The 20,011-nt window shown below is 39.1% G+C and overlaps 1 protein-coding gene across 7 annotated transcripts in view; it reads left to right on the forward strand.

Annotated features, from left to right (window-relative positions):
• Positions 1-20,011, forward strand: part of TMLHE (trimethyllysine hydroxylase, epsilon) — a 97,333-nt gene that overhangs the window by 32,512 nt on the left and 44,810 nt on the right. For 6 of the 7 annotated variants that reach the window (XM_004390922.2, XM_023725678.1, XM_023725674.1 and 3 more), the window contains exon 2: positions 4,264-4,445. In XM_004390922.2, coding sequence (XP_004390979.1) covers positions 4,265-4,445 — 181 coding nt within the window. In that variant the 5' untranslated portion in view covers position 4,264. Of the gene's footprint in view, positions 1-151; positions 511-4,263; positions 4,446-20,011 lie in introns of those variants that run through there. The other variant, XM_023725675.1, reaches the window with a different exon arrangement.

The following is a 20,011-nucleotide window of genomic DNA, read 5'->3' on the forward strand; positions in this document are numbered from 1 at the left end:
TTCTAAAGAACATTTGATAAAATTCAAAATCCATTTATGAGAGAAAACAACTCTTAGAAAAGTAGAAATAAGGTATAACCTCCAATTAAAGGCATGTACAAAACAAAGTACAGCAAATATCATACTTAGTGGTGAAATATTGAACACTTTACTCCTATCCTTTAGGGATCAAGACAGAGATGTCCACTATTATCACTTCTATTCAGTATGGTACTGAAGTTCTTAGCCAGTACACTGAGGTAAGGAAAGGTATGTAAAAGGATTGAAAAAGAAAAAAATACTGTTATTATTCACAGCTGATATAATTATGTTGTAAAAATTCGTAAAGAATTGGCTCCTCCCCAAGATGGCAACATGAGCAGAAGCTCATCTCAAACCCTCCTCAACAGTTACAATAAACAGGAAAATAGAACCATCAAGGAGACAGAATTGCAAATGTAGAACCCTGGAAACCAACCCAAAAATAACAACTAGCTGTGAATCAAAAGAGACAGAAAAACAACAGATAAGGTAAGAAGCTTTTTCTTTCTCTGTTGCCTGGGAAACTTGTCAGTGAAGTTCCACAGTCAGTGAAGCCACAGCTAGTAGCTGTGGGCCATATCTCACAAATAGAGACGTCCCCTGATATGAGGCTGATGGTGAGACACAAATACAGTAAGAGAGTTCTGCTCCCTAGGAGCAAGAAGGAGGCAGTATGACTTATCTTTCACTAATCCAGAAGAACAGAAAAGACTCAGGTCTCAAAGAGAAATAATCAGTACCACCTCTGCATTCAGAGACTTGAAACTTTCAGAGTAAATGAAAAAAATAAAAGAGGAGGGACTGGAGGGCCATGCCCAAAACTCAGATACTGTGTAACAGCGGCATCATTAGGGGGGTGTGGGGGTTGTGGGCCACACTGGGTGACACTTTGGGGGGTTACACCAGAATGACTGTCTGTAAAACTTCTGTGCAGTGTTTCAGCATAAATTTATTATTTTTTATAAAAATATCCCTGTAGTTAGTTACAACAACAAAAATATTTTTCACAAGCCCAGCTTACATGTATCAATATACCTACAAGGCTAAAACTTTATACTAATTTAGTTTTTTAACCTTTTAATGAGCTTCGGTCAAAGCTGTTATTATTACCCAATTGCAATGACACTTCAAATGTCATGGTTTTGTCTGCACATGCTACAAGCATGCGCTTTTGTTTTCTGTTGCTGCTGATGTTTTCATAGTCTCTGATTTTGTCAAATTTTCTGGTGTTTTAGCTACAATATTGTGGTAATTAGTATTTGTGAACCTATGTCAATAACTTTTTTTGAGAATGAAGTAATCACGGAAAACAAGGAGTGATATACAGGAATTAGGATTTACAAGTAACAGTACAAAAAACATAACTAAGGATTCTGTATGATCTGTTACGGGAGGAGATTGATTGGGGGGGATGACACCATGAGTTACCGCACTGGGTGACACCAACCCTAGTGAAACCACTGCCATGTAAAAAGGATAGAGGATCTACCTGAGGGCTTTGAAATCAGATTGAAAACTTGTGTTGGTTGGGGAAGTGGGAGGGCTGCAAGTACCCGCCATTACCCGACTGGTGCCAAACCAAACAAAGAAGTTCCCACCCTTCTCCAAGGCTGTGAGATCTTACAGTCTGCATAATAATTCTGACAAAGTGCTCAGCAAGTGCTAGAACAACCATAAGTGCTAGAGCACCCCTTAGGGAAACTTAGAGGAAGCAAGAAATAATAACAGTAAACAAACACAGAGGAAAAACCCTTTGGGGGAAACAGAAGAATCTGAAACCCAGAATTATCACAGCAAACTATTCAAATGCCCAAGGTGCAACAAAAAATGGTAAGATATACAAGAAAGCAAGAGAAGAGGGCCCAGTTTAAAGAACAGAATGAAGAGGCAGAAGTCACTCCCATGGAAGTAAGAATAATAGAAAAAATAGAGGACTCCCAAAAAACAAATTTAAATATGCTCAAAGAATCCAAAGATCACACAGACAACAAACTAATGGATATCACAAAAAAATGAGAATTTTAATGAGATAGAAAACACAAACAAACAGAAATACTGAAGTTGAGGAACTTTATAACTGAACTGGAGAATGCAAGGGAGGGATACAACAATAGACTAGAGCAGACAGAAGAGTAAGCAAACTAGAGGAGAAAACAACTGAATTTACCAAATCCCAAGAGAAACAAAACACAAGTGAAAACCACAAAGAAAATTGAACAAAGCCAAATGGAACTTTGGGACACCATCAAGGAGAACCAATATATGTATTATGGGGATTCCAGAAGATGAAGAAAGAAACAATATTTGAAGACATTGTAGCAGAAAACTTTCCAGACCGGAGTAAGGAAATGAACCTGCAGATCTAGGAAGCTTGAAGAACTCCAAGTAGAGTGAATCCAGAGAGGTCTTCACCAAGACACATTGTAATCAAGCTCCTGAAGACCAAAGACAAGGAAAGAATCTTGAAAGCAGAAAGAGAAAAACACAAAATAGCATGAAGGCTCTTCAATGAGATTAAGTGCCAACTTCTCCACAGAAACCCTGGAGACCAGGAGGCAATGGAAAGATACATATAAAGCAATGAAGGAAAAGAATTGTCAACCAAGAATTTTTTATCTGGCAAAACTATACTTCAAAAACCAGGGCATATTCAAGACATTCCCAGATAAGCAAAATTTGTGGGAATTTGTAACTACCAGACCTGTGTTGAAGAACTGCTAAAGGGTGTCCTTCAAGTGGAAGGGAAATAAAACTAGACCTAATCCAGTACAAGGGGAAGAAAACTAAAAAAGGAGAGATCTCCAATAAAGGCAGTGGCACAGGCAAATGAAAAGGCCTGTTGCAGGGTATTTTCAAGGGGTAGATTTAGTTGTTATGTGCAACAAGCTTCATATTATCAAATGTATAAGAAATAAGTACAAAGTTATTCTAAAAGACAGAATATATAATGATATGGTAAGTGATACAATAACAAATGGAAAGAAGAAAGAGAGAATTTGGTCTAGAGTTTAAGTATGTTAATATTGTATTTACTTGCTGTTTGCATGTTAACTGTTGATATCAAGATAAAATAGTTTTTTTGTAAATGTAAGGCCTCAGCTGTAATTTTTATGGTTTCCACTAAGTAAATACTTTAAAATATGCACAGAAGGAAGAAACCAAACAGACTCAATACAGGAAAGCAACTTATATAATGAAAAAGTTCCTAGAAAGGTAGGACAAAGAAATTATAAGACACAAAAAAAAACAAACAACAAAGTGACATAAGTTAAGTTCTTTCATATAAATAATTATATTAAATAACAGCCTTTGTGCATGTAATGGTTTTATTCCCCATCAACATGAAATTCAGTTCTTTAATCAGTTTACACACCACACAAATGCACATACATACACACACATGTACCCTCAAGCAACCAATTTATGGTTTAGTGACTTTACTGTATATTTGAGGGGTTACTGAGAAGGTTAACATCAAGCACCACACAGTCTCTCTGCAGTTGCATGGCTTTCTCCCTCTTTTTCCACAGAGAAAATTAATTTCCTTTAAGGTCTTATGCAAAGGGAGTTGTTTTATTTTTCTGAAATCACGCTACTCCGGCACTCACTAACTCCAAGCAGGTTTATCAAGGCACTTTTCCCAACAGATGTAGTTTATCAATAACAAGAATCATAATAATAATAATTATGATAATAGCTGCTGACACTTATATAGGGCTTACTACGGGCCAGACACAGTTCTGAGTACTTTAGTTCTCATACTAACCCCACAAGATACTTAATATTATTATTATCCTCATTTCACAAAGGAGGAAATGGGGTCACTGAGGACTTAAGTAACTTGCCCATGGTCACACACAGTTGGTGGAGAAGAAAGTTAAGGAGTCAGGATAGGAGTGATTGATAATGTCACAAGCAGGGAGGCCTGGAAGGATGAGATCTGAAAAGCAGTCATATTTGGTTGGAAGGTAAAAATTCATGAATTTTTGAAGAGGCACTTCAGTTTGGTAGTGGGGCAGAAGAAAGATTGCAAGACATAAAATAGGAGTGTCTGGTGAGAAAGTAGAAGTAATGAATGGTTACAGACCACCTATGCTTAACTTTTAAGAATTTCTCCTTTAATCCTCTGTAGTTGAAATAATTAAATCTATTCTTTTCCAAAGTTATATATATAGTGATTATTTCTGTAGTCTTGTAAAAGTTTTATATTTTTAATTCTCTTCTTATTGTTGAATTTTCTAGGATGTGGTGCCACAGGTTGTTCCACTTACAGAGCAGGCTCCAGAACCTGCTGAAAGGAGGAGTCACAAGTTGGGCCCTTCAACAGCCCAACTTCAAAAGATTATTTCCATTAGCCATCCACGGACACCATACAGCCTCCAAGTCTCTGAACTGTGCTTGGCAGCAACATGAAGATCATTTTGGTAAGAGATGTGTAAGACTAAGATACTTTTTATATGGCCTGAAAATACTTTCTGTGGAGTTGAGAGGACATCTAGCCATTTCTTTCCAAAATTATTCTGAGAAGGAGAAAAAGTTGGGACTGTCACTAGGTGGATTATTACTGGCAACACTTTTAAGTATTCCTCTAGAGTAATATTTCTCAAAGTGTGGTCAGCAGACCGTCAGTATCACAATTACCACTGAATCATAATCTCTGGAGGTTGGGCTCTGGAATCTGCATTTTTAAGGAACTCCTCTGATGACTCTGATATAAAATAACATTTGAGAACCAAAAATAAAGAGCTCTGTTTGGATATATTAAGATTAAATTGTCTGTGAGGTATTAAAGTGGATTTACAAGTCTGGAAGTCCATGCTGGAGATACAAACTTGGTAGTCATCAGCATGCAGATGGTATTTAAAGTAATGAAAATAAATGAGGTCATCGAGGGAGTTGTATTGGTTTCCTGGGGCTGCCATAACAAAATACCACAAATTGGGTGGCTTATAAGAGTAGAAATTTATTGTCTCATAGTTCTGGAGACCAGAAGTCCAAATCAACATGTTGGCCAGGTCATATGCTCTCTGAAGTTTCCAGAGGAAGATTCTTTTTCTTTTTTTTTTTTTTTGTCTTTCTAAGCTTCAGGTGGCCTCATGCTTTTCTTGGTGTATAGATGCATCTTTGTATGGCCGTCTTTCATTTGTTTATCTCTCTGTGTCTCTTCTACTCTTTTATAAGGACCTCACTCACATGGGATTAGGGCCCACCCTCATCTTAAATTGATTACGTCTTCAAAGACCCTATTTCCAAACAATGTCACGTTCATAGGTACCAGGGGTTAGGATTTCAACATATCTTTTTTAGGGGACACAATCCAATCCATAACACAAGTTGTATAATCCATGAAGGGAATAAATACCATGACAGAGGCAACATTTAGCAGAGAAAGAGGATCCAGCAAAAGGAAGTTGTGAGGGAGAACCTAATGAGTTAGGAGGAAAGGCAGGTGAGTGTGGTTTCCCAGAAGTGAGAAAAGAGTATTTAAAGGAAAAAAGAGTAGATAGTTTTGTCAAGTATTGCTGGGAGAGGTCAAAGATGACTTAGAAGTGACCACTGGATTTGGCGACACAGAGGTTATTAGTGACCTTGACTGGAGCAATTTCAATTGATCTGTGAGTGGGGAGGGAAGCTTAATTGAAATAAGTTCAAAAGAGAATTGGAAGACTTTCAGTTTTAACTTGGACATGTAAAGAGCTCGGAAGTTGGCATTCCTGTCCTTACAACAAGAAAATGCTGGACAAACATAATCAACAATTTTTCTTGGACCCATCAGAGTACTGGGGTCTCAGGGCACCATTCCAGAATCTGGAGAGACATGTACCTCCAGGGAGATACAGGACCTGAAATTTGCTTACCTGGAACAGAAACCATGGGAAACCAGAATCTGGTAAGATTATTAAGCTAGGGATTTTGACAAACTCCTGGAAGAGTGGGTGAGAGTGAGAAGTGAATGGGAGCTGCAGTTCCACAGGCTTTCCTCCAGGTACCGCAAAGATTCTTACAAGGAAGACCAAAGAGGATCAAGATGAATCTGGAGACACCCCTTCCCCCTGCCTTGGCTGGGGGAGATGAAGAGTAACCATTGCGTACTCTGCCCAGGCTCTTTTCCATTACAGAATAAAAAGCCTTAATTTGGGGAATGACATAGCCAAAGGGCAACAGTGAAATCTCATTCCAGCTGGGGGAAGGGAACTCTGCCCTGCTCCAGCCCCACTCCAGTCACCCTGTCTCACCTAAGAAAAAGAAGAGAAAGGAAAGGCTCAATATACAAGGGAAAGGGTTTCATATACATAAACTGGGAATACTGTAGCCAGGGAAGAGATCAGGGGACAAGGAGAGAAAAACTCTACCCCTGGAGGAGGGACAAAAACAATTTTAAAGTCCACATCCTCAAGACACAGGCCCACTGTGAACCCCAAAGACTGAGACTTAATAAGAAGAGAATGATTTCTCTTCCACACCCTACCTCTAGCTAATAAGCCTTCATTTAAAATAACAATGGATTACAGCTGGAAGAGCTACAAGAAGCAGACAGTCTCTGAGGAATAGCATGAAGGGAATGGCCAAAGCCAGTAAGGGAGACAAAACAAAGTCACTAGAGGAATTTACACCTCAGGTACCCATAAACACAATAAGCTTCAAAGATAGCTCAGCTTATGGCCAGATTAACATAAGTCCTATACTGAAGTCCTATTTACATCAGTGTCCACTGCCCTATAACAACATGTCCAGCTTTCAGCAACAACAACAAAAGTAACAAAACATGCCCCACATCAAGAAATAAAACACAGTTTGAAGAGACAAAGCAACACCAAAACCAGACTCGGATATGACACTGGTGTTGAAATTACGAGAAAGGAAATTTAAAATAATGATTATTAATATGTTAAGAGTTCTAATGGAAAAGATAGACAACATAAAAGACAAAAATGGATAATGTCAGCAGAGAGATGGAAAATATAAGAAAAAAATCAAAAGAAAATGCTAGAAATTGAAAACACGATAATAAATGAAGAATACCTTTGATGGGCTCATCAGTACCCTGGCACATCTCAGAACAGAATCAGTGAATGTCAAGATAGGTCAATAGAAATTACCCAAATAGAAATACAAAGAGAGAAAAAAAATGTGTTGCAGGGAGGGACAGAACAGAATATCCAGGAACGGTGAAACAGTATCAAAAGGTGTAACGTATGTGTGACTGGAATTCTAGAAGGAGAAGAAAAGGAGAACTGAGCAGAAGAAATATTTGAAGAAATAATGGCTGAGAACTTTCCAAAATTATTGACAGACACCAAACCACAGATTCAAGAAGATCAGAGAACACCAAGCAGGATTAATTACCCCCAACACATACACACACACGTACACACACACTCACACCCAGGCATATCATACTCAAACTGCAGAAAACCAGAGACAAAGAGGTAGAAAACACCTTACCTACAGAGAAACATGGATAAGAATTACAGCAGGCTTCTCATCAGAAGTGATGTAAACAAGAATACAATGGAAAGACAACTTTAAAATGTTAAAAGGAAAAAAAAAACTACAACCTAGAATTTTATATCCAACAAAATTATCTTTCAAAAGTAGAAAGAGAAATACTTTCTCATAAGAAGTTTTGTGAAGTTCTTCTGACAGAAGGAGAATGATATAGGTCAGAAAATTGGATCTATATAAAGAAAGAGTGTTAGGAATAAATGAAAATAAAATATAATATCCTATTTTTTTATTCTTAATTGCACTAAATTGTAACTGACTTTAAAGAAATAACGATAACAATGTATTTGGTGTTTATATCATATGCAAAAGTAAAATAAATGACAACAATGTGATGGGATAGGAGGGAGAAATTAGGAATATTCTGTTATAGGGTACTACACATGAAGTGATATAGAATTATCTGAAGATGGGCTTAGATTACTTAAAAGGTATATTGTAAACATTACGGCAACTACTGAAATTTTTTTAAATAATATACATAAGTCAAGAAAAGAGGTAACATGGAATCATAATAAAAAATAGTGAAAACCAGAGAAGGCAGAAAATAAGAAAAAGAAAATAAGGAACAAATATAACAAATAGAAAACAGCAAGGTGGTAGATTTAAATCCAGCTGATCATGTTGTTGTTATTGTTGGGTGCTGTTGAGTCGATTTTGACTCATAGTGACCCTATGTGATAGAGTAGAACTTCCCCATAGGATTTTCTTGGCTGTAATCTTTACGGAATCAGATCACCAGGTCTTTCTCCCATGGAGCTGCTGGGTGGGTTTGAACCACTAACCTTTTAGTTAGCAGCCAAACGCTTAGCTGTTTGAACCACAAGGGCTCCCTAACTATATCAGTAATCACTTTAAATGTAAATGGCTTAAACACTGCAGTTAAAAGACAGATGTTGTCAGATTGAATAAAAGAAGACAAACAAGATCCAACTCTATGTTTTCTACAAGAAGCCCACATTAGATATAAAGACTCAGATAGGTTAAAAGTTAAGGGATAGGGAAAGAAATACCGTGCAAACACTAATCAAAATGGTAGAAGCTACATAAATTTCAGACAAAGCAGTCTTCAGAACAAGGAAGATTTAAAGAGCCACATTGTATAATGATTAAATGGGTCACTTCTCCAAGAGGACATAATAATCCTAAATGTGTAGCGCCTAACAACACAATGTCAAAATACACGAGGCAAAAACTGATAGAAATGAAAGGAGAACTAGACAAATCCAGTTATAGTTGGAGACTTTAATATTAACCCTTTCCTCTCTCAGTAATTGATAGATTAAGCAAGCAGAAAATCATAAGCATATTGATGACCTGACTAGCACATCAGCCAACTTGACCTAATTGACATTTATAGAACAATCTCTCCAACAACAGTAGAATATACATTATTCTGAATTGCACATAGAACATCCACCAAGATAGACCACATTCTGGGCCATAAAGCAAATCTCAACAAATTTCAAAGAAACAAAATTATACAGACTGTGTACTCTGAACCATAATGGAATCAACTAGAAATCAATAACAGAAAGATACTAGAAAAGTCTCAAATATCTGGAAATTAAGCTATACACTTCTAAAGAATACATGGGTCAAAGAAGAAGTCTCAAGGGAAAATAAAAAATATTTTTGAACTAAATGAAAATGAATATACAGCTTATCAAATTTGCAGGAAGCAATTAGAACAGAAATGTATGGCAATAAATACATACATTAGAAAAGAAGAAAGATCTAAAATCAATAACCTAAGCTACCACAAAAGATGTCTTGGGAGAAGTACAACCAGAATGTTCCTTAGAAGCAAGGATGTCAAGACTACGTCTTACATACTTTGGACATGTTGTCAGGAGAGATCAGTCCCTGGAAGGACATCATGCTTGGTAAAGTAGAGGGTCAGTGAAAAAGAGGAACACCCTCAACGAGATGGATTGACACAGTGGCTGCAACAATGACCTCAAGCATAACAACAATTGTGAGGATGGCCCAGGACGGGGCAGTGTTTCATTCTGTGGTGCGTAGGGTCGCTGTGAGTTGGAACTGACTCGACGGCACCTAACAAGAACAAGAACAACCACAAAAAAACATTTAACAAAATCCAGTACCCATTCATCATAAAAACGCTCAAATCATTAGAAATAGGAGGAGACTTCCTTAACCTAGTAAATAAAAAGCATACAGTGAGCATCATACTTAATGGTGAGAGGCTGAACGCTTTCTCTGAAAGATTAGGAACAAGACAAGGATCTCCTGTCACCAATCCTATTCAGCATCCTTCTGGAAGTCCTAGCTAGTGCAGTAAGAAAAAGAAATAAAAGACATATAGATTGGGAAGGAAAAAATAAAACTGTACTTTCCCACAAGCGATATGATTGTGTAGTAATCCCCAGGGACTGTACAAAAAACTCATGTAACTAACAAGCAAGTTTAATGAGGTTGCATGATACAGGGTCAATATACAAAAGTCAGTTGCTTTACTGTGTACCGGGAGCAAGCAATTGAAATTTGAAATTCAGAAAACAACACCATTTCCATTAGCACCAGAAAAAAGGACTTAGGTTAAGTACTTAAGCATAAATCTTAAAATATATGTGCAGAATCTGTATACAGAAAACTACAAAACACTAATGAAAGAAATAAAAGAAGATTTAAATAATTTTGCAAAGACATTCTATGATTGTGGATTAGAAGATTCAGTATTATTATGTCAATTCTTCCCAACTTGGTCTACAGATTCAATGTAATCCCAATTAAAATCCCAGCAATTTTTTTTTTTTTTGTAGATACCAACAAACTGATTCTAAAATTTATATGGAGAAACAAAGGTGCTAGAACAGCCAAAACAATTATGGGGGGAAAAAGTCAGAGTACTCAAATTACCCTATTTTAGGATTTACTTTAAAGCTACAGTAATCAAGACAGTGTGATTTTGGCAAAAGAATAGACACATACAACAGTGGAACAGAATAGAGAGCTCAAAAATACACCCACACATATATAGTCAGATGATTTTTTTGACAAAGTGCAAAGGCAGTTCAACAGAGAAAGGATAGTTTTTCAGCAAGCGATGCCGGTAAAATTATATGTCCATATGCAAAAACAAAAAAACAACCAACCTCAGTAGGAGCCCTGGTGGCACAGTGATTAAAGCACTTGACTTCTAACCAAAAGGTCAGTGGTTCGAACCCACCAGCCGCTCCATGGGAGAAAGATGTGGTAGTCTGCTTCCATAAAGATTTACAGCCTTGGAAACCCTATGGGGAAGTTCTACTCTGTCCTATAGGGTCGTGATGAGTCAGAATCGACTCGACGGCAGTGGGTTTGGTTTGGTAGATACAAAAACAAACAACCTTAACACCACATCTGCCTCACACTTTGTGCAAGAATTAACTCAAAATGGATCATAGACCTAATGTAAAGCTGTAAAACTTGTAGTCTTTGTTACCTTGGGTTAAGCAAAGAGTTCTCAGCATGACATCAAAGGCACAATCCATAAAATTAAAAAAAATTGATATATTGAACTTTATCAAAATTTAAAAATTTTTGTGTGTGAAAGGCACTGTTAAGGGAATGAAAAGAAAAGCCACAGATGAGGAGAAAATAATTTGCAAAACACATATCTGAGAAAGGACTTGTATCCAGAATATGTAAAGACGTCTTAAAACTTAACAATAAGAAAACACATAACCCAGTTTAAAAAGGGCAGGTGAGGGAGATCTGAACAGACACTTCGCCAGAGAGGATATAAGGATGGCAAATAATCACATGAAAAGATGCTCAGCATCATTTGTCGTTGTTGTTGTTATTAGGTGCTGTCGAGTCAGTTCCAACTCATAGCGACCCTGTGTACAACAGAACGAAACACTGCCCAGTCCTGAGCCATCTTCATAATTGTTGTTGTGCTTCAGCAAGTTAGAACCACAATGAGATACTACTATATACCTGTCATGGTTTGACTTATGTCCCCCAAAAATGTGTGTATCAGTTTGGCTGGGCCATGATTCCTGGTACTGTGTGTTGTAAACCTGCCTCTATGATGTTAATGAGGGAGGATGGATGGCAATTGTGTTAGTAAGGCAGGACCTGATCTACAGGACTGGATTGTGTCCTGAGGCAATCTCTTGAGATATAAAAGACAGAAGTGAGCAGTGAGACAGGGGGACTTCATACCATCAAGAAAGCAGTGCCGGGAGCAGAGCGCGTCCTTTGGACCGGGGTCCCTGTGCCGAGAAGCTCCTAGTCTGGGGGAACACTGATGAGAAGGCCAAGAGAGAAAGCCTTCCCCTGGAGCTGACATCTTGAATTTGGACTTTTAGCCTACTTTGACTATGAGGAAATAAACTTCTCTTCATTAAAACCATCCACTTGTGGTATTTCTGTTGTAGCAGCACTAGATGACTAAGACAATACCTATTAGAATGACTAAAATCCAGAAAACTAACGATACCAAATGCTGGCAAGGATGTAAAACAACAGAAATTCCTATTGCTACTAGGAATGCAAAATGGTACAGCCACTTTGGAAGATAGTTTGGCAGTTTCTTATAAAGTTAAACATAGATTTATCAGCAGTTCCTTTTCTACGTATTTGCCCAACTGATTTGTATAGTTATGTCCATGAATGTTTATAACAGCTTTATTCATAATTACCAAATATGAAACACTACCAAGATGTCCTTCAGTAGGTGAATGAATAAACAAACTGGTACATCCATACAATGGAATACTATTCAGCAATAAAAAGAAAAGAGCTATTAATTCATGCCACAGCATACATGTATATTAAGTGCACTTGGCTAAGTGAAAGAAGCGTGACCAGAAAGGCTACATATTGTATGATTCCACTCATATGCCATCTGTCTTAGTTATCTAGTGCTGCTATACAGAAATACCACAAGCGGATGAATTTAACAAAGAGGAATTTATTCTCTCACAGTCTAGGAGGCTAGAAGTCAGAAGTCAGGGTGCCAGCTCCAGGGGAAGGCTTTCTCTCTCTGTCGGCTCTGGGGGAAGGTCCTTGTCATCAATCTTCCCCTGGTCGAGGAGCTTCTCAGTGCAGGGATCCCAGGTCCAAAGGACACGCTGTTCTCTTGGCTCTTGTTTCTTGGTGGTATGAAGTCCCCATGTCTCTGCTCACTTCTCTCTTTTATATCTCAGAAGAGATTGACGCAAGATACAACCTAATCCTGTAGATTATGTCCCGCCGCATTAACATAACTGCCTGTAATCCTTCCTCATTAACATGTGTTGTTGTTTGTTGTTAGGTGCTGTCTAGTCAATTCCAACTCATAGCAATAGCGACCCTATAGGACAGAGTAGAACTGCCCCATAGGATTTACAAGGAGCAGCTGGTGGATTTCAGCTGCCTACCTTTTGGTTAGCAGTCGAGCTCTTAACCACTACGCCACCAGGGCTCCTATAGGATTTACAACATGTAGGAAAATCACATCAGATGACAAAGTGGTAGACAGTCACACAATACTGGGAATCATGGCCTAACCAAGTTGACACATATTTTTGAAGGACACAATTCAGTCCGTAACAACATCCTATTAAAGACTAAACTATAGGGACAGAAAACAAATCACTGGTCGCCTGGGGTTGGGGAAAAGGCAGTGTCTTAGTTATCTAGTGCTGCTGTAACAGAAATACCGCAGGTGGATGGCTTTAACAAACAGAAATTTATTCTCTCACAGATTACAGGGCTACAAGTCCAAATTCAAGGCGCTAGCTCCAAGGGAAGGCTTTCTCTCTCTTTCAGCTCTGGAGGAGGGTCCTTGTCGTCAGTCTTCCCCTGGTCTAGGAGCATTGCAGGGACCCTGAGTCTGAAGGATGCGTTCTGCTCCCAGCTCTTCTTTCTTGGTGGTGTGAGGTCCCTCTCCTTTCTGCTTGATTCTCTATTTAATATCTCAGAAGAGATTGACTCAAGATAACAACCTAACCCTGTAGATTGAGTCCCTCCTCATTAACATAACTGCCTATAACCCTGCCTCATTGACGTCATAGAGGTTAGGATTTACAACACATAGGATAATCACATCAGATCACAAAATACTGAACAACCACAAAGTACTGGAAATCATGGCCTAGCCAAGTTGATACACAGTTTAGGGGGACGTAATTCAATCCATAACAGGTAGTGTAATGCAGGGGATTTTTTTAGCATGGTGGAACTAACCTGTTGGGTAATGTAGTGGTGGATACATGACTCTATGTGTTTGGCAAAACCCATAGAACTTTACAGCAAAAAGTGACCCTTAATGTATGCAAACTAAAGAAAAAGATCAGGAAGTCACTGGACCCTAGAATGGAATGCAGCCTGTGACAAATGAGTCTACCTGTATTATAAATGTATAACATACTTCATTTAAGGGGATGAGGGGGAAAGGTGCTGACATACTTAATGTTGGAAAATGGTGTTTTGACTGGAATCTATAAGACTAAGGAAACGTCACATAAACACTGTACTCTAGTTAAAACGAACCTGGTGGCACAGTGGTTAAGCACTCAGCTGCTAACAGAAAGGTCAGCAGATTGAACCCCCCAGCTGATCTGGAGGAGAAAGGATCTGGTAATCTGCTCCTGTAAAGATTATAGCCTAGGAAACCCTGTTGGACAGTTCTACTCTGTCCTGTTGTTGTTAGGTGTCATCGAGTCAGTTCCAACTCATAGCAACCCATATACAACAGAACGAAGCACTGCCCAGTCCTGTGCCATGCTCACGATCATTGTTATGCTTGAGCCCATTGTTGCAGCCCCCGTGTCAGTCCAATCCGTTGAGGGTCTTCCTCTTTTTCGATCACCCTCTGCTTTACCAAGCATGATGTCCTTCTCCAGGGACTGATCCCTCCTGTAACATGTCCAAAGTATGTGAGATGAAGTCTCGCCATCCTTACTTCTAAGGAGCATTCTGGCTGTGTTTTTTCCAAGACAGATTTGTTTGTTCTTATGGCAGTCCATGGTATATTCAGTATTCTTCACCAATACCATAATTCAAAGGTGTCTATTCATCTTCGGTATTCCTTATTCGTTGTCCGGCTTTCACATGCATATGAGGTGATTGAAAACACCATGGTTTGGGTCAGGTGCACACTAGTCTTCAAGGTGACATCTTTGCTTTTTAACACTTTAAAGAGGGCTTTTGAAGCAGATTTGCCCAATGCAATGTGTCCTTTCTTTTTTTTTATTGTTGTACTTTAAGTGAAAGTTTACAATTCAAGGTAGTCTCTCATATAAAAATTTATACATAGATTGTTATGTGACCCTAATTGCTCTCCCTATACTGTGACAGCACACTCTTCCTTTCCACCCCGGATTTCCCGTGTCCATTCAACCAGCTCTTGACCCTCTCTGCCTTCTCATCTCACCTCTAGACAGAAGCTGCCCATTTAGTCTTGTGTATCTGCTTGAGCTAAGAAGCACACTCTTCACAGGTATCATTTTATGTCCCATAGTCCAGTCTAATCTTTGTCTGAAGAGTTGGCCTCAGGAATTTAGTTCTGGGTTAACAGAGAGTCTGGGGGCCATGATTTCTGGGGTTCCTCCAGTCTCAGACAGTTCAGTCTGGTCTTTTTACTAGAATTTGAGTTCTGCACAGCACTATTCTTCTGCTCCATCAGGGACTCTGTTGTGTTCCCCGTCAGGGTGGTCATTGGTGGTAGCCAGGCACCATCTAGTTCTTCTGGTCTCAGGCTGATGCAGTCTCTGGTTTATGTGGCCCTTTTGTCTCTTGGGCTAAAATACTTTCCTTGTGTCTTCGGTGTTCTTCATTCTCCTTTACTCCAGGTGGGTTGGGATCAGTTGATGCATCTTAGATGGCCACTCGCTAGCTTTTGAGACCCCAGACGCCACTCACCAAAGTAGAATGCAGAACATTTTCTTAATAAGCTTTGTTATGCCAGTTGACCTAGATGTCCCCTGAAAGCATGGTGCCCAGACGCCTGCTTCTGCTACTCTGTCCCTCGAAGTGTTTGGTTATATTCAGGAAACTTCCTAGCTTTGGTTTAGTCCAGTAGTTCTGACTTCCCCTGTAGTATGTGCTGTCCTTCCCTTCACCTAAGATAATTCTTGTCTACTGTCTAGTTAATGAGTGTCCTTTGATTTCTTGACTGCTGCTTACACGGGCATTGATTGTGGATTCAAGTAAAATGAAATCCTTGACAATTTAAATCTTTTCTCCATTTATCATGGCGTGGCTTATTGGTCCAGTTGTGAGGATCTTTGTTTTCTTTTGTGGAGGTGTAATCCATACTGAAGACTGTGGTCTTTGATCTTCATCAGTAAGTGCTTCAAGTCCTCGTCACTTTCAGCAAGCAAGGTTGTGTCATCTGCATAATGCAAGTTGTTCAGGAGTCTTCCTCCAATCCTGATGCCCTGTTCTTCTTCATATATAGTCCAGCTTCTCAGATTATTCACTCAGCATACAAATTGAATAGGTATGGTAAAAGGATACAACCCTGACACACACCTTTCCTGACTTTAAACCACACAGTATCCTCTTGTTCTGTTCAAACGACTATCTCTTGATCTATGTACAGGTTCTGCATGAGCACAATTAAGTGTTCTGGGATTCCTATTCTTCACAGTGTTATCCATTATTTGTTATGATCCACACAGTTCAATGCCTTTACATCAATAAAACACAGGTAAACATCTTTCTGGTGTTCTCTGCTTTTAGCTAAGATCCTTCTGGCATCAGCAATGGATTTTCCTCGTTCCACATCCTCTTCTGAATCCAGCTTGAATTTCTGGCAGTTCCCTTTCTATGTACTGCTGCAGCTGCTTTTGAATGATCTTCAGCAAAATTTTACTTGTGTGTGGTATTAATGATATTTTTCAGTAATTTCCACATTCAGTTGGGTCACCTTTTTTTGGGATAGGCATAAATATGGATCGTTTCCAGTCGGTTGGCCAGGTACCTGTCTTCCAAATTTCTTGGCATAGACAAGTGAGCACTTCCAGTGCTGCATCCGTTTGTTGAAATATCTCAATTGGTATTCCTTCAATTCCTGGAGCCTTGTTTTTCACCAATGCCTTCAGTGCAGCTTGGGCCTCTTCCTTCAGTACCATTGGTTCCTGATCATATGCTGTCTCCTGAAATTGTTGAACATCAACCAATTCGTTTTTGTATAGTGACTCTGTATATTCCTTCCATCTTCTTTTGATGCTTCCTGCGTCATTTTTTTTCCCATAGAATACTTCAGTATTGCAACTTGAGGCTTGAATTTTTTCTTCAGTTCTTTCAGCTTGAGAAATAAAGAGAATGTTCTTCCCTTTTGGTTTCCTAACTCCAGGTCTATGCACATGTCATTGTAATACTTTACTTTGTCTCCTTGAGCTGCCCTTTGAAATTTTCTGTTGAGCTCTTTTACTTCTTCATTTCTTCCATCTACTTTAGCAACTGTATGTTCAAGAGCAAGTTTCAGAGTCTCTTCTGACATCCATTTTGGTCTTTTCTTTCTTTCCTGTCTTTTTATTAATGTCCTTTTGCTTTCTTCATGTATGATGTCCTTGATGTCATCCCACAATTAATTGGTCTTCAGTCATTAGTGTTCAATGCGTCAAATCTATTCTTAAGATGGTCTCTAAATTCAGGTGGGATATACCCAAGGTTGTACTTTGGCATTCATAGACTTGTTCTGATTTTCTTCAGCTTCAACCAGAACTTGCATATGAGCAATTGATGGTCTGTTTTGAAGTCGACCCCTGGCCTTGTTCTGACTGATGATATTGAGCTTTTCAATCATCTCTTTCCACAGATGTAGTCAATTTGATTCCTGTGTATTCCATTTGGTGAGGTCCACGTGTATGTTGGTGAAAAAAGTTATTTGCAATGAAGAATTCATTGGTCTTGCAAAATTCTATCATGCGATCTCCCACATCATTTCTATCACCAAGGCCACGTTTTCCAACTACCGATGCTTCTTATTTGTTTTCGGCTTTGGCTTTCCAATCACCAGTAATTATCAGTGCATCCTGATTGCATGTTCGATCAGTTTCAGACTACAGCAATTGGTAAAAATCTTCAATCTCCATCTTTGGCCTTAGTGGTTGGTGCATAAATCCGAATAATAGTCCTATTAACTGGTCTTCCTTGTAGGCAGATGGATATTATCCTATCACTGACAGCGTTGTACTTCAGGAAAAATCTTGAAATGTTGTTTTTGATGATGAATGCAGTGCCATTCCTCTTCAAGTTGTCATTCCTGGCATAGTAGACCATCTGATTGTCTAATTCAAAATGACCAATACCGGTCCATTTCAGCTCACTAATGCCTAGGATGTCGATGTTTATGCGTTCCATTTCATTTTTGACAACTTCCAGTTTTCCTAGATTCATACTTGATACATTCCACATTCTGATTATTAGTGGATGTTTGCAGCTGTTTCTTCTCATTTTGAGTCATGTCACATCAGCAAATGAAGATCCCAAAAGCTTTATCCACGTCATTAAGGTCGACTCTACTTTGAGGATTCAGATCTTCCCCAGTCAAGTGTTCTGAAATTCCCATTCTTCACAATGTTACTCATAATTTGTGTGCCTTCCAACCTGAGGGGCTCATCTTGTGGCAGTATATCAGACGATGTTCCGCTGCTGTTCATAAGGTTTTCCCTGGCCAGTGTTTTCAGACGTAGATCACCAGGATCTGCTTCCCAGTCTGTCTTAGTTTGGAAGCTCTGCTGAAACCTGTCTACCATGGGTGACCCTACTGGTGTTTGAAATACCAGTGGCATAGCTTCCAGCATCTATAGCAACATGCAAGCCACCACAGTACAACAAACTGACAGATGAGTTCTTTTATTAGGGAACTTCAAGAGTTCCCTAATAAAATATAGATATTCCTAGGAGGATGTGTCAGTTATCTGTTGACACAGTAATGCTGTGTAACAAACCATCCCAAAACTTGGTGGCTAAAAACAATAACCATTGTTATTGGTAACAGGTCTTCAGGTTGGCTGGGCAGCTCTTCTTGTCTCAGCTGAGCTCACATGCATCTGGTCTGCTGAAGTTGGGTAGGCACCTCTGCTAATCATGGCTGGGCTCTCTCACATGTTTGGTAGCTAATTGACTTAGCTATTCTAGGATGGTATCAGATTCTCCATATGTCTCTTGCATCCCTCCAGCAGATAATCCTGGGTATGTTCTCATGGTGAAGCAGAGGTGAATGAGCAAGAAAGCCCAATAGTGCAAGTGGGTAAGCAGAAATGTACACGCAGCCTCTTTTTGTATTGTTTTTGAATATCATGGCTGAGCCCAAAGACAGTAGGAGAAGACTACTACAGTGTTATTAGTGCAGATACAGAAAGGAATTGGGGCTATTAGTGCATTCAGTCTACCACAGGGGGGCCTCATCTTTGGCTTATTATCTGTAAGTACCTTAAAAGGGATTGTATGACTACTAGCAAAGAATAAGGCCCTACTGGAGTGCAGCAGTGATGCCTGCAAGTGGCTTGAAGCAGAGAGCAGGGCATGAAATACACTGGCTTCTGCCCTCCTCCAGCCCCCCAGTCTTCAAGCCATGTCTCCCAAGGTCTGAAACTACTTGAAGTCCAGATGGCAAGTGAGACTCGGAAATGTGGTTCTTTATGCTACAGAGCATTATGGGGGTAGGGCAGAGATGAGTATGAGAGCAAACAGGTGGTTAAGCAACACACCCCATTATATTCTACTCTGATCATTTGATCAGCAAGTATCCAATATCGATGAAGAACCTTAAAACTAGCATACATTTTGATCAAATGATTCTAATTCTAGACAGTAGGACTCCATAAAGGGATTTTAAAAATCAGTATAGTAAAATCAGTAAGATCGCTGTAGCTGCCGGGTGGAGAATGGATCAGCAGGGGAGCAAGCCAAGACTGTAGTAATCCTGGTAAAAGGTGGTGATTGCCTGAACATGGCAGGAGAAAGGAGATGGAGAGGTCATATGGATTTCAGAGAGGTTTAGGAGGTGAATGATCCTGGCCTGAACCAGTTATTTCACTGGGGGTTGCAAAGTGATGATTTTCTAATTCTACATTTACTGGCTGACATTCTCCTGTTAAGAAGGTCTTTTCCTCATTAAGTGGGCATGAACAGCAGCGTACCCTAAAAAAGGAAGATAAAATGTTTATTTGCCTTTAATTATGTATGTTAAGGAGTTGGTGTAATGGTCACCTCCAGTGGTGGCAAATGGGGTGTGTTCCCTCATTTTTAGTGTTTCTATGGACTTGTGGACTTTTGTTTATTCAGTTGCTAAAATAGTGCTCATGTAATTTTGTTAGATATAGCCAAATTGCCCTTCATAAGGGTTGTAGCCATTTAAAGTCCCACCACTGTTGTATGAGAGTGCTTGTTTTTCTACAAAACTGGCTAACCAATTTTGTTTTCAAGCTTTTAGGTTCTTGCCAAGTTGATAGGTTAGAAAGGGTTTTTCTTTTTTCTTTTTTTTTGTTATTTTTTTTTATGTTTTATTGTACTTCAGGTGAAGGCTTACAGAACA

Source organism: Trichechus manatus, unplaced genomic scaffold (assembly GCF_000243295.1).
Source record: "Trichechus manatus latirostris isolate Lorelei unplaced genomic scaffold, TriManLat1.0 scaffold00354, whole genome shotgun sequence".
In the NCBI taxonomy this organism is placed as follows: Eukaryota; Metazoa; Chordata; class Mammalia; order Sirenia; family Trichechidae; genus Trichechus; species Trichechus manatus.